Genomic DNA, 15,944 nt, shown 5'->3' with positions numbered 1-15,944 from the left:
GTATTCTAGGGTAACAAATGTTTGTTGAACCAATCACGTGTTGAAAGATACTGGGATTGTTTGCAGTTCGGGGCTGTTAAAAGGAAGTCTGTTATAAACATTTGTGTACTAGTTTTTATATAACACAAAAAATCTTCATTTCTTTGGGATGAATGCCCAGGAGTGCAGTTGCTGGGTTGGATAACAGTTGTGTGTTATTTAAGAAACTGCCAAATTATTACCCATCATGGCTATACTGTTTTACCTTTCCATCACCAGTGTACCCGTGATCCAGTTTTTCTGCATCTGTGCCAGCGTTTGTAGTCACTGTTTTTATATTAGCCATTCTGATAAGTGTTCAGTGATACCTTATGGTGGTTTTAGTGTACATTCCCCTAATGGCTAATGGTGTTGAACAGTTTTTCAGTATTTGTTTGTCACCTGTATATCTTCTTCCCTGGTGGCTCGGATGGTAAAGTGTCTGCCTACAATGCAGGAGACCCAGGTTCAATCCCTGGGTTGTTGAGATCTCCTGGAGAAGGAAATGGCAACCACTCCAGTCTTCTTGCCTGGAAAATCCTGTGGACGGAGGAACCTGGTAGACTGCAGTCCACGGGGTCGCAAAGAGTCAGGCAACACTGAGCGACTTCACTATATCTTCTTCAGTGAAATGTTTCTTTGTGTTTTTTTGCCCCTGGTCTAATTGGTTACTGTTGAGTTTTGAGAGTTCTTTCTATATTCTAGATACTAGTACTTTGTTGGATATGTAGCTTGCAAATATTTTCTCCCAATCTGTAGCTTGTGTTTTCAGGCTTTTAACAGGATCTTTTAGAGAGCAAAAGTTTTTTCATTTTGATGAAATGTTACTTACTGACTTTTTTCTTTTGTGAAATATGCTTTTGATCTCAAGTCTTATAACTCTTTGCTTAGCCTTAAGTACCTATTTTTTCCTGAAAGTTTTATAGTTTTATGTATTTTATTTGCTTGCCTGTGCTTCACAGCAGCTTATGGGATTTTATTAATAGTTCCCTGACTGGGGATTGAACCCAGGCCCTCAGCAATGAGACTGCAGAGTCCTAACCACTGGACTGCCAGTGAATTCCTGAAAGTTTTGTAGTTTTACACTTAAATCCCATAGTCCAATTCAAATAATTTTTCTAGGCGTGAGATTTAGATAAAAATTCTTTTTGTCTATTTGTGTTTAGTTGCTTCAGCACCATTTATTAAAAAGATCATCTTTCTTTCATTGAATTGCTTTTGTATTTTTGTCAGTAAACATCTTATTTGTGTTCATCTATTTCTGGGTTTCATCAGTACTGCACAGCTTTAATACTGTGTTGAAATAATAACTCTTAAACTTGGATAGATTGCTTCCTTGTGCTTTACTCTTTTAAAAATTATTTTAGCTTTTCTAGTTCACTTTTCCATATAATTTCAAGGAAATCTTGTCTCTGTCTACAGAAATTATTGCCAGGATTTTTATGTAAATTGTGTTAAATCTGTATGTCAATCTCAGGTGAATAGACATGTTTACTTTGTTGAATATTCCAGTCCATGAATGCAGTATATCTTCATTTACTTAGATTGCCTTTGATTTCTTTCATGAGCATTATATAGTTTTTAACATAAAAGTCCACTGTGTGTTTTGTTAGATTTACACTAAGTATTTCTTTTTATTGAAAAAAACCCTTGTAAATTTTATTGTATTTTAATTCTGGTGTCCATGTGCCTGTGGCTAATGTACAGAATACAACTAATTTTTGTTTATCTTATATCTTGCCATATTGCTGTAGACCTTAGGGGTTTCTTGGTAGATTCCTTAGCATTTTCTATGTTAGAAAACCCACGTTATCTACAAATAGGGATAGTTTTATTTCTTCCTTTTAGGACACTCAAGAGAAAGTCTTTTTAACTATCCATGATTTGCTTGTTACTGTGTTCTTTGTTCTTGAAGCTCCAGGGTTCCTTCTTTTATCATTTCTCTTTCCAGAGACCTTATTAATATATTAGCCATTCTTAACAAATTCTTTACTTTCCCCTCATTTGAAAATGTTTTTATTTCTCCTTCACTCATAAAGACTAACATAACTGGGTACGGGATTTAGGGTTGACGGTTCTTTTAGCAGTTTAAAAAATGTTGACCCATTTCTTGATTCCATGGGTTCTGATGAGAAAACTGATATCATTTGAGTTGTTTTTTCATGTATAGGAAGGTGTTATTTTTCTCTTGCTGCTTTCAAGATTTTTTTTTTTTTAAAGGGGGTGTCTTTGATTTTCTGAAGTAAATTAGAAGTTTTGGTGTGAATTTCTTTGGATGTATCCTGTTTTTAGTTTGCTTACCTTCTCACATGTAGATTTAAGTTTCATGAAATTTTGAATTTGGTAAAACATTATTTCTTTAAGCACTGTTTCAGCCCCATGTTCTTCTTTCTCTCCTTCCAGGACTGTGATACAGGAATATTCAGTCTTTTGTTACAGTTCCATAGGTCCCTGAGGTTCTGCTCATTGTTTTTTCCTAGTCTGTTCTCTCTGCCATTCAGGTGGGGTAATTTCCATTGTTTTATTGTTCATTTCACTGACTTTTTTCCTCTCTGCTCTCCATTATGCTATTTAACTCATCCACTGAGCTTTTAGCTTTGGTTATAGTATTTTTCAGTTCTAAAATTTCTATTTGGTCCCTCTATATCTTCTTTTTCTTTTTTTTTTAAAGTGAGGCTTCCTTCATATTTCTTTGATAAAGCTACTTTTTGATTTATTTCAAGCATGTTCATAATTATTGAAAGTGTTTTTATCATGACTTCTTCAAATTTCTTGTCAGATAATTCTAACATCCCCTCATCTTGGGATTAGCATCTATTGATTTTTTTGTTGTTGTTATTGTTTTTTAATGCAGTTTGAGATCTTCCTGATTTTTGGTAGGTCAGATGATCTTTGGTTGAAACCTGAAAGTGTGGGCTATTATGAGGTCTGGGTTTTATGTGAACCTTCTGTTTTAGCTGACTTAATTCACACTGCTTCAGCAGGGAATGTGGGGGAGGTACCTTGTTCCTGCCAGCTGGAGGTAGAAGTCCAAGTTCCCTTCTTGCTTCTATTGCCAGAGTGAGTGGGCTCCTACTCACTGGGGATAACAGTTCCAGCTCCTTACTTGGTCTCCCCTGATGCTACTGAGGATGGAGTTGTTTTTGCTGGGCAGTAGTAAAAGCCCCGATTCTCCACTAGGCCTTTTCTGATCCCAGGAAGTGGAGAGACCTCACTGCTGCCAGATGAGAATGGACATCCAGGCTTTTCACCTGCTTTCCACTGGCACCGTGGGGGTGGGGCGGGACTCGGTACCAGCTTGTGTAGATGAAAGTCCTGGTTGTGCCCATGCTGGTGGGCGTGCTACCAGGGTGCCTCATTGCAGCCTTGTAAATGTAAAGTCTAGGTTTCTTTTGTGGCCTTTGCTTATGTGAGTACAGGTGAAGCCACAGTCTTCTCTGTAGTGCATAGCTGGTATAGAGTGGTTATTGTCTTCAAAGTTTTCTGTTTTGCTAGGCTGCCCTTCTCTTGGTTCTTTCGCTAGAGTACTGCTATTTGGGTGGGGAGTTCTGTGCCTTTATGTGTTTCTAGGATGCAAGCTTCTTTATCTTTGTATCTGGGACACATGAGGCAAAAGGAAACTCGGAAACACTTCATTGCTTTACTCGAGTCTCAAGGTCTCTAGGACTCTCCCTTCTATCTAACTTTCAGAGATTTCTTGTATTTGTTTTATGTGTAGTGTTCATGATTTATACTTGTATTTAACAGGAAGAATACAGGAAAATACCTCTGCTTTTTGGAAGCAGAAGTATCCCTATGGTAGCTATTTTTAAGTGATAGTCTCTTTTACTATATGTATACTTCAAGGGTGGCAGGAGTAATCTGCCCTAAAAACATTGCTTTCATTACCTTAAATGTGTGTACTTTGCATTTATATAAATTATATATCATTTTTATATGTATATAAATTATATATCACTTTCATTTTAGATGAAATCCCCTTAAAAGAATGATAAAATCCTAGTACTGCTATTCACTGATTATTATACTGATCATCAAAAGGCTAGAATAAATAAAATAGTTGTGCTTCCCAGTAATCTAGGGTGTTGCATGAATAGGAACATAATTCTATCATAAGAATCAAGTAGGAATGTAAAGGAGACTAGGTAATTACATACAAAGAAATACAACTAAGTTACTTATTGTCTTTGATTTAAAAGCTAAATGCACCAAATGTACATATGTGTTACCTACCCACCTACCCTTCTCATTTATGAAAGGTCTCATAAAGGAAGGACTGTGTTGAGGAGAGAGATAACAGACAGGAAGCTCTTGAGAGTAGGGAAAAACTGATGAATGAGACACATGGGGTATGGTGTTATTGGTTGTCATTTGTTGTGAGATAGGGTCCAACTAGTGATTGGTCTGAAAACTATCACCAGTTAGATTTTGTTTAAGAGGGTGATTGTACTCCATCAATTTTCAGTTTTGACCTATTTGGTACATATTTACTGAATTCCTTTTGTGCCTGAACTGTGCTCTATATGGGGAACAGAGGGGTGGGGAAAACAGTCTCATTTTCTAACTCCTGGAATTTACAAGTCCAACAGGAAAGATAATCACCGCAGAATCTCCAACAACATTGGTGGTCTCTACTGATCAGTGTCGGAAAGCAGGGTTCTGACTTGAGGAATCTGTGTGGTCAGGAGACAGGAAGCCTAACCATGAATGTATTTTCTGAAACCGGGGTTATTAACCAAAGGTTAATACTTGAAATTTATGCCTTCTTTTTTTCCATGTGGACCTTTATATAGATTTATTGTTACATTTTACTTTGTCTGCACTAGAAGGTCATTTTTTGTGGAAGACTTCAGGTATCTCTTAACTGCTTTTGTAGTCATAAAACAACCCTAACTAGCTGGGTCTCATGCGTGCAGATGGTGTCACCTGGAACTTGAGAAGCCGCACAAGGGTCTTGGAAGTCCGGTGAAGGACAACCGCCAGGAACAAATTCAGAGGGCAGAAGTCCAGGAATGTATTACACGTAGCCAGCCAAAAAAACTTCAGGGTTAAAGATAAAGTGAAACCAGTTACCACTAATCTTAAGAAGATAAACATTGTGAATGATTAAAAAGTTAAAAGAGTGAATCAAACTCTTGTAGATATACAGGAGCAACTTGCAAACTTCCCAAAAAGCCTTTCCATTGAACCTCTGAAGAAACAGTTGATTTCTCAGCAGTGTCATGAAAATGTACCACAATTAATGTTGATGAGGCTACAAAACTGGCTCAGTTGTAATACACTGGTGATGCATCAAAAAACCCAATAAATTAAATGTTTTATATTAAAAAAAGGCCCTAACTAATAAAATCCTTTCTTTTTCTAACTTGTCAAACCTCCCTGTTATAATTTAGGCCTTTTCTCCTTATTCCATGACCTGACGGTGTTTGTTTGGAGGACAAATTGTGGAATGGGTTCTTTATATACGTGTGTTTGTGATTTGTTTTACTATATGAGAGTCACATGAGCACTCTCTAATATTTCTGAGTTCTCCTTCTTTAAGGTATCGTGTCTAGATCCGGCACCCTGACTTATGAAGCGGTTCACCAGACAACACAAGTTGGATTGGGGCAGTCTTTGTGTGTTGGTGAGGACTTTTTCTAAACTCGTTTTATCAGAGTTCAGTGTCTTCACTGAATAAGTATAATAATAATTATTGGTTTGACTATTTGTGAGAGATTTTGATGTCATTTTATGAAAAAGATGTTATGATCTTGAGTTTAATTTGCTTATATATGAAGCTGGCTGTTACATTTTCAAGATTCACGGTCCGGGGTTTAACTCCCATGTTTCAAAACAAACATCCTGGGGTGTATGGCTCCTGGAGAGCCTTAGTCCCTGAAAACAGGACTCAGTTTGCTTGTTGTGAAGCAGTGGTTCTTCAAGATAGGACTTTGGTCACTGTAATTGGCCTTGTGTTATCACTGCCAGCCGTCATTCAGTGCTTCACAGTTACCGAATTCTTTGCCAATCATCGTCTCACCCTTCAGAGGCAATCCTGTGAGGCACCACTGAGCTGGCACAGAGTCCTGTGGTAACTTAATTGGCGGATGGAGGAGGGTTGAGCTCCCTGGACCTTCTCTTTTGCCCCATCATACTGCCTCCCATTTACAAAAGAGTTTTTACATTTTAAAATAATTTTGATATTTTTTGCCAAAAGCCAGGCAAATTTCTCATTTTTATAGCAATTCCTTCATGTTTTTAGACCATCTTTTAAAAGCTTTTTCAAAGGCAGCTTTTGATGATTAAAAAATTATGAAATATAACCCTGGAGTATTTTTATTGACTCAAATTGATAAAATCAGTATTAAACATTAAAAGAGCCTTTCTATGTGCAGAAGCACAATCTTCAAGACAAGGTAACTTAACGTGATAGAAAATAAAAGGTTTTGTAATAGAGTGGCCAGTTCCATCTTCTCTAGCCTCTGTTTTTAATCTGTAAATTGGGAGTAGTAATTCCCCTCTCACAGAGAATATGATGGTTAGGAAATGGCAGGTCTGATGTGTGCTAAGGCACAGACCTGACACGTGGTTTGAACTCAGCCGATGCTGCTCCCCTTCCTCAGCTTCATTCCTGAGCCATGCCTTCAAGGGTAGGAAGCCAATCCTGCCTTCAGTAAGTTTATCACTTAAAAATTTAGAAAGTGGCCCCCAGTGGAGGGAATCTTGACTTGAATCCGATGTAAGTACTTGTGCTGAAAAGCCATGTGTTTGTGGTAGAGCCCCTGTGTGTGGTCTCTATCATCTCCCACTCCAGGTTAGAGGGAAGAGGGATCAGGACACCTACCCCACCCACTGCAGAGATGTGTGTCTTAACTTGTGAGTGGTTCCTCTGCAGTGTCCCTCATCAGACAGTTACTTAGTGCAGAGAAATTTTTTTTTTCTTTTTTTACTGTAGAAGAAATACAAATATCCAGTATTTCTAATATGGCATTAAGTCTCCAATATGGTAATAGGGTTTGTGGTTCATGTGAGCAATAAAAAATCACAACAAACTGCCACAGTGAGGGCACTAACATACAGACACACACACCCACACACCAGGTGAGGGTAAGAGCATACAGAGACACACACACACCAGGTGAGGGTAATAGCATACACACACACATACACACACACAGACACCAGACACACACACACCAGGTGAGGGTAATAGCATACACACACACACACACGCCAGACACACACACACACACACCAGACACACACACAAGAGCATACAGAGACACACACACACCAGGTGAGGGTAATAGCACACACACACACACACACACACCAGACACACACATACCAGACACACATACCAGACACACACACAAGAGCATACAGAGACACACACACACCAGGTACCAGACACACACACACCAGGTGAGGGTAAGAGCATACAGAGACACACACACACCAGGTACCAGACACACACACACCAGGTGAGGGTAAGAGCATACAGAGACACACACACACCAGGTGAGGGTAATAGCATACACACACACATACACATACACAGACACACACACGCCAGACACACACACACACGCCAGACACACACACACACGCCAGACACACACACACACGCCAGACACATACACACACACCAGACACACACACACCAGGTGAGGGTAATAGCATACACACACACACACACGCCAGACACACACACACACGCCAGACACACACACACACACACCAGACACATACACACACACCAGACACACACACACCAGGTGAGGGTAATAGCATACACACACACACACACGCCAGACACACACACACACACCAGACACACACACAAGAGCATACAGAGACACACACACACCAGGTGAGGGTAATAGCACACACACACACACACACACACACACACCAAACACACACATACCAGACACACACACAAGAGCATACAGAGACACACACACACCAGGTGAGGGTAATAGCATACACACACACACACACGCCAGACACACACACACACGCCGGACACACACACACACACCAGACACATACACACACACCAGACACACACACACCAGGTGAGGGTAATAGCATACACACACACACACACGCCAGACACACACACACACACCAGACACACACACAAGAGCATACAGAGACACACACACACCAGGTGAGGGTAATAGCACACACACACACACACACACACACACCAAACACACACATACCAGACACACACATACCAGACACACACACAAGAGCATACAGAGACACACACACACCAGGTGAGGGTAATAGCACACACACACACACACACCAGGTACCAGACACACACACACCAGGTGAGGGTAAGAGCATACAGAGACACACACACACCAGGTGAGGGTAATAGCATACACACACACGCACACACGCACACACCAGACACACAAACCAGGTGAATAGCATACACACATACACACCAGGTGAGGGTAAGAGCACACACACACACACCAGGTGAGGGTAATAGCATACACTCACTCACACACACACCCCCACCCACACCAGCAAGTGAGGGTAAGAGCATACAGAGACACACACATACCAGGTGAGGGTAATAGCATACACACACACACACCAGACACACACACACACACACACACACCAGGTGAGGGTAAGAGCATACAGACACACACACACAGGTGAGGGTAAGAGCATACACACACACACACACACACACACCCCAGACACACACACACACACGCACACACACACACCCCAGATGAGCTATTATACTTCATTACGAGGAGATGTATTAAGTAGTATAATTATTTTCAACTTCACAATTAATTGCCTATTATATACAAAGTACTGATACTGAGCCACTCACCAGAAGTCAGTGGTTAAAAGTTATAACTTACTAAAGAGTAATGGTATTCCTGAAAAACCTAATGTGTTTTCAAAAGTAACGTTCTTCTACTTAGGGAAACTGTATAGAATGCTCATTATTAAAGAGCTATGTAGGAGTAATTTGGGGGGCGGGAAGAGTCTTGATAAGGAGCCAAAGAAAAACATGGCTCTTTTTGTGACTAACAAGACCCGACCACCATTTAACATTCATGTAATATTATAAGCAGAAATAAATTAGCATTTTATGATTTTTTAAATGTTAAATGCAAGAGTGATGACACATTTAAAAATATTCGTAAGAAAGGTGTAGGCCTGTTGAAACAATATTTCCTGACTTCAGTTTTAGAGGGTGTTGATAGTCTTTGACTTTTCCAGGCATTGGAGGCGATCCTTTCAATGGAACAGACTTTACAGACTGCCTTGAAATCTTTCTGAATGATCCAGCCACAGAAGGCATCATATTGATTGGTGAAATTGGTGGTAATGCTGAAGAAAATGCTGCAGAATTTTTGAAGCAACATAATTCAGTAAGTTTGGCTGTGGAAAGATACAGCTCTTTTGCTCTTGAATAATATCACAGGTTTGCTTTAGAAGTTGCTTTTGTTTAAAGATGAATTTTTTAAGCAAACATGAAAGGTGAAATTAAATCTTATTGAGCTGAGCCTGGAACACGGGCCACTCAGGGAATGTGGAATTCTTTCTGGGTTGATTCTCCTCCACATTTCCCTTGATGCCTGTTCTTGGCTTCTCTAATGAATCCTCCCTCCACGCATCTCCTTTTACTTCCTGGTAGGTCGTCTGCTAAACAGAGAACTTTCAGGCCATCAGCCTGGAAGCTCTCGCTTGACCCGCGCATTTCCATTTTCACCTGCCGTTGATGTCCTTTCTCCTGACCTCAGAGGATGTGTGTTCTTTCTCTGTGTCAAGGCTGGCTGTCTAGTGATCCTGTCCTTTATACCCTTTTCCAAGATCTTGTCTCCCTCTAGCTTCCGTCTTTCCTCATAGAGTAGCACTTTGCTTCAAAGGTCAAGTGGAAAAGCTTTATTTACTGTCCTGTGAAGACTTTCCTTGTTACCTCTCCCATTGAATTAAACAAAAAAGAATAGTGTGGTGTTATACCATAATGGCAAGCCACTCCAATACTCTTGCCTAGGAAACCCCATGGATGGAGAAGCCTGGTAGGCCGCAGTCCGTGGGGTCGCTAAGGGTCGGACACGGCTGAGCGACTTCACTTTCACTTTTCACTTTCACACATTGGAGAAGGAAATGGCAACTCACTCCAGTGTTCTTGCCTGGAGAATCCCAGGGACAGCGGAGCCTGGTGGGCTTCCATCTATGGGGTCACAGAGTCGGACACGACTGAAGTGACTTAGCAGCAAGGGAATTAAGCTCTTGTTTCTGGGATGAAGGAGGGTGGTAGGAAGAGAGCAGAGGGGCATAGTAAAGACAGAAGCAGCTTGGTGCCCGACACTCCCCTTCCCCCATCATTGAGCCTGTGTGATCTGAATTACTGTGGCCAAGGCCTGGGGAGAGCATGCAGATGGTTTCCAGAGTGTCCCTGACACTGATCGATGAGCGAAGAGTAAAGGTGAATCTTCAGGGGGCCGGGCAAGAGGGCAGAGAGAACTTGTGTCTATGCTTGTGAAAGAAATTGAAAGTAAGTGTGTCAAAATTAAATGCCCCAGAAAAATGAGTACCGGAGAGATAAAGGAAAAGATGATATCACCTGCAGAATTGCCTATGCAAGACGATGCATATTTGTGTATTGCTGATGTTTAGTTGCTCAGTCGTGTTTGACTCTTTGCAACCTCATGGACTGTAGCCCCCCAACCAGGCTCCTTTGTCCATGGAGTTTTCCAGACAAGAATACTGGAGCAGGTTGCCATTTCCTTCTCCATATGTATATGTAATTGAAGGAATTTTCAAAGTCTCTTTTGAATCTACCTGTTTTTCTTCAGTGGTAATTTTAAGAATTCCTCTATTCTCATGAACTTTCCTGGTGGTTCAAATGGAAAAGAATCTGCCTGTAGTGCAGAAGACCCGGCTTCAATCCCTGGGTCGGGAAGATCCCCTGGAGAAGGGAATGACAACCCACTCCAGTATTCTTGCCTGGAGAATTGCGTGGACAGAGAGGCCTAGCGGGCTACAGTCCATGGGGTTGCCAAGAGCTGGACATGACAGAGCAACTAATGCTTTTATTTTACTCTCTGGATCCCTTTCTTTACTTTCTATTCACTCCCTAATCCTCAGCAATTAGGTTTTGTCTGCCACTTAGAAGCTGTGTGACCTTGGACATGTTCCTTAACTTCACTGTGACTCAGTTTCCTCGTTGGCTAAATAGGGATACAGTAGAGCTTCCCTCGGGGCTATCATAGGGCTGTGGAGATCCATGGCGCAGAGCTGCCCCGGGCATGCGGTAAGCAGTGTTGGTGGGCTGCTGCGGGGTCTGCTGTCCACGCTGGCACTGCCTTGGCTGAAGTCAGCTGTGGCCCCCATTCATCCTCCTGACCCTTCCCGTCTTTCCTTTCCCAGATTTACCCTTTGTGCTTATTCTGTAAGTGTCACTGTTCATGGTGTATAAACAACATTGTACTTTATGCAGAAATAAAAGCCATCTTTTCTTTCTCTCTCAGCTCTTGGTTCCCCTCAGTTACTGAGATCTGTCTCTGAGATCTTAGTAGTTTGTGGAGATTCAAAGTATCAATCATCTGTAATTAGATCCTCTGCTCTGGTTCAGTCTCTTATCTCACCTGGACCATCTCAGTAATTTTTTTCCTGATATCTCTGTTCCTTTCCCTCCCACCTGGCCAGCCTGCTGTTTTCCATCCATGTGGGATAAAGGGCAGACGTAGCATGGCTTTCCAGCTCACTGCACACTACCTTGACACCCCTTTTCAGATCCATGTCCCGTCTCATGTGCTGCTTGTTTTCATCCTTGCTTGCCTTCACTTGTTCCTTCTGCAAGGCATGCTGAACACCTGACTCTTGCTCTTGTGGACAGCAAACAACTGCTATAGCCTTGATGCCCAGCCCAGTCCTCTGGGATATTAGGAGGCAATAAATGGTGAGTAAGTGAAAGAGTTGGAGAAGGAAATGGCAACCCACTCCAGTGTTCTTGCCTGGAGAATCCCAGGGATGGGGAAGCCTGGTGGGCTTCCGTCATGGGGTCACACAGAGTCGGACATGACTGAAGTGACTTAGCAGCAGCAGCAGCAAGTGAAAGAGTAGGAGATAGGAGACTGGAGTAAAATGTTATGAGTCTCTCAAATTTAGAAAGGGTGTGAAGTTTAAAATTTAAAAACTGACTTAATTTTACCAAAAAAACACTTAGGTTAATATGACAGTCATCCCTCAGTGTCCATGGACAGTGACACCAAAATCCGTGGATGCTCAAATCCCTTATATAAAACAGTGTAGAATTTGCATATAACCTACATATACCCTCCTGTATACTGTGAATCATCTCTGGATTACCTGCAATACCTAATAAAATGTAAATGCTGTGTACATAGTTGTTCGTTTGGCAGATTTAAATTTTGCTTTTTGAAACTTTATCTGGGGTTCCTCCCCTGCCCCACCAGACGTTTTCTGTGTGCAGTTGGTTGAATTCTGCAATGTGCAGACCTCGTGGATAACGGAGGGCCAGCTGTACACTATGTTAAAGTGAATTTTAAAATGTGTTTAGAACACATTCCCTTGATGTGAAAAGCTCAGCTTTACATTTTGTTTAATTTGCCATGTTTTCCTGTTACTGATTGGTCTCATGGAGCTAAATTTTACTGAGGACCTACTGTGTACTAGCTTCTAGGTTTAACAGTGCAGGTGACATACTAAACGCTTAGCATGGTAGCTGACATAGAGTGAGTACTCAGTGCTCTTGTGTCCTGCGAGGACTGTATTATCATCACTATAATGGCAGTAGTTATCTGCAGGAGTAATGTTTTTTAACCTTTATCTTGATGCTTTGAGTAGATGTTTTTGTCCTTTTTTGAGTAAGGAAACTGGCAACTTGCCAGTGGTAAGTACTTCAGAGCTGAGGTTCCCTCCAGGTGTGCCTGACTTCTCCATCACACCATCAAGTCAGGTCGCAGGGCTCAGGGACACGATGCCACCGTCCTGGGCATTTATTCGGATTCCGCTCGTGCCATCCTAGCTCATCTTTTTGTTTTCAGTCTTTCACACTTCACATTTCTGTGTCCTGTTCTCACACTACATTTCCTCATAGTCTTTTCCATTGTATTTTTCGGTCCTTAAAAAAAAATCTCAAGTGACTCTTCTTTGACAGTAGGACAGAATATACATTTGTCAGACATTCTAGGTTCACCCTAATCATGTTTCCTTCTAATATAATATTCTCACAATTTGAGTATGGGGACAGAGGGATCCAGTGGAAAGTGGTGCCACTCAAGTATCAGATGCTCACATTCTTTGCAAAGCACACAGTGAATAAATGATTGAGCTTTTTCTTTTTAATTCTCTCCTATAGTAGATGCTGGGCATACAGAATAAATGAAAACATAGTCTTGGCATTCAAAGAGGCATCGTTTAGGAGGGGACAGTGTGGGGAATAAATCATAGCTAGTGTGCTGCGTGTCATGATAGAAAAGTGTCAGAGGCACAGCAGAGTCACTGAACAAAGACGAGCAACTGAAGGGCATTTGTGGGGAGAGTGGGAGGAAGAGTCGTAAGGGTTAGCGGGGAGGAAGAGGCTCAAGCCACGTCTTAAAAAGTAAGTCAGGATTTGCCAGGTATCCACGGAGGATGGAGAACTTTCTCAGAGAGGCCCAGAGGCAGAGCAGTCCGGCATTACTGGAGGATGAAGACCAGGGAAGAGGGATGAGGGCTGGAGTCAGCAGCGTCAGACCACGTAGAACCTGTAGAATCTGGCATGTTGGCGCCTTCACGAGAGTCAAGTTAATGGAAGCAAACTGCCAGTGAACTTGCACTGCCATGCACTTAAAAAAAGTCAGTTTTATTTAAGAATGTCCTTTAATGAAGTAGTAAAGATTATTAATTTTATAAAGTCTTGACCCTCAAGTCAGTAGTTTTGTGGTGAAATGAAAAGTAAAGCACTGTCCTAGTTGAATCGTGAGCTAAATCAGCTGCTTTTTTCATGGACCACCAGTTTTACCGGAAAGAATGACTGCCAGGCACACTGGTTATTGGGTATTTATTTGGCGAATCTTTCCTCAACAATGAACAAAGTAGTCCTGCTGTGTTTGTGTGTGTTGTCAAGGAAAACAACTCATTGCATTTGTTGACAGTGATTAAGTTTGAGCTTTCAAATGAATATTCTTAGAATACTTGTTTCTGCTACCATGAACTTGACAACTTCCCCCTACTAAAGACTTCTCTAATGAGGCTGGAGGTGATAATGAAGAATGATTTGTTGATATTGGATGATGAAATGTATCAGCATTTAGAAGATCTTCATAACTCAGTGAACCTGTATTTTCCTTCTGACAAATGAATGTTACAAAATTATTATAGGTAAAAGATCCAAAAAGATGAATGGATTTTAAAGTAACAAAGAACTGTGGTTCCAGATTCCAGCATTGCATCATCATCATCTTCTTTAGTCGTTCAGTCATGTCTGACTCTTTGTGACCTCATGGACTATATAGCCCACCAGGCTTCTCTGTCCGTGGCATTTCCCAGGCAAGAATACTGGAGTGGGTTTCCATTTCCTTCTCCAGGGAACATTGCATCTAACCATAAAGAAATTACCACTTGAAGAGGTTCGTTTCAGTGTCAAAGAATATCCTCAGTTATCTGACAGATATTAAGATATTTCTCCCTTTTTCAAGTACATGTGTGTGTGAGGCCAGATTTTCTCTTGAACTTCAGCCAAAATAACATTTTTACAGTAGATCTAATGTAAAAGCAGATATCAGAATCCATTTGTCTCTTATTAAATTAGACACTTAAGATTGACAAAAATGTAAAATAATGCCACTCTCCTCACTAAAATGTTTTTAAAAGATAGTTTTAAAAAATTATTATTTTAAGTGAATTAATAAATATTTATAAAATTTCTCAGCTTTAAATATCAGATATAATCTACATTAAAAAAAGTTCTTTGGGATCCACAGTCATTTTTGTAAGAATAGGGGTCTCAAGAACAAGTGACTTGAGAATGGCTGGTCTGGGAGAAGATAGTGCCTGAAGGCACCCAGATTCCACTTGTGCTCAGGTTCTGCTTTCTGTAGGCTGCTCTGTTTTACCTGGATGTCTTACTGCCTCCGAATTACTATTGTGAACGTGGTCTTTTCACTTACTGTGAAACATAACTGTATATTCATATGTTGCTTCATGGTATCTATTAACTGATTGAGATATATATGTATTTTATATATTTCTTCAGCAACTTTATGAGTCTAGAGCACAGGGATTCTTTTTTTTCCTCCCACAGGAATTCTTGTATTTCCTGCGTGTTGGATTTTTCTGTTTAACCTCAGAAGCTTCTGTTAGGCTGTGCTGTTTATGCATGTAGCAGTTGTGCATTAGAATGGATTTCTATTGAATAAAACCAGTCCTGATCTTCCTTCTTAGACATCCTATAATGTCAGGAGAAAGGACCGTCAGCTCCCAATCTAATTTAGCTATTTCGTTTCATAGATGAGGCAGCAGAGGTCTAGAGGTGATGGGCCTGTCTCTTTAGTCAAGTGGAAATTGAGACTGGAGACTCCCACTCTTCAGTCCTTTCCAATATGCTATCTTTTTATTTTAAACAAATTTATTAAAGGTAAACTAGTAATGAATTAAGACAACACAACCTGATCTGTGTCTTAATTTGTTACCATCACAAATCATATAACATATTTTCAATTTTTTTTTTTTTCAAATGGAAGAGTCACATGTGTATGTGGAAATCAGCTTATGCCAGTGAAGTTGAAGTTTAATATCTAAATAGTTAACAGTTTTGCTTCAGGATTGTTTTTGTGAGTTTGGAGGAAAAGTTGAGTCATCTCAAAGGAGTATGCAGTAGTTCTGTTGGTTTTCTTAGTGATGATGAGTGACTGGCCCCAACCATTTGCCATTTATCAACTTCT

The 15,944-nt window shown here is 40.8% G+C and overlaps 1 protein-coding gene and 1 pseudogene across 2 annotated transcripts in view; both read left to right on the top strand.

Annotated features, from left to right (window-relative positions):
* SUCLG1 (succinate-CoA ligase GDP/ADP-forming subunit alpha) overlaps nt 1-15,944 on the top strand; it is a 40,743-nt gene that overhangs the window by 22,846 nt on the left and 1,953 nt on the right. For both annotated transcript variants that reach the window (XM_055399970.2, XM_088841324.1), the window contains 2 exons: nt 5,561-5,644; nt 9,268-9,419. In XM_055399970.2, the coding sequence (XP_055255945.1) occupies nt 5,561-5,644; nt 9,268-9,419 (236 nt within the window). The remainder of the gene's footprint in view (nt 1-5,560; nt 5,645-9,267; nt 9,420-15,944) is intronic.
* LOC148776142 (ribosomal biogenesis factor pseudogene) lies at nt 4,722-5,554 on the top strand (annotated as a pseudogene).

The sequence above is a fragment of the Moschus berezovskii genome, chromosome 11 (genome assembly GCF_049115385.1).
Source record: "Moschus berezovskii isolate FMDL1 chromosome 11, NW_MosBer_1.0, whole genome shotgun sequence".
NCBI lineage: Eukaryota > Metazoa > Chordata > Mammalia > Artiodactyla > Moschidae > Moschus > Moschus berezovskii.
The sequence above is the reverse complement of the archived record's forward strand: the minus strand, read 5'-3'. Positions and strand labels throughout refer to the sequence as shown.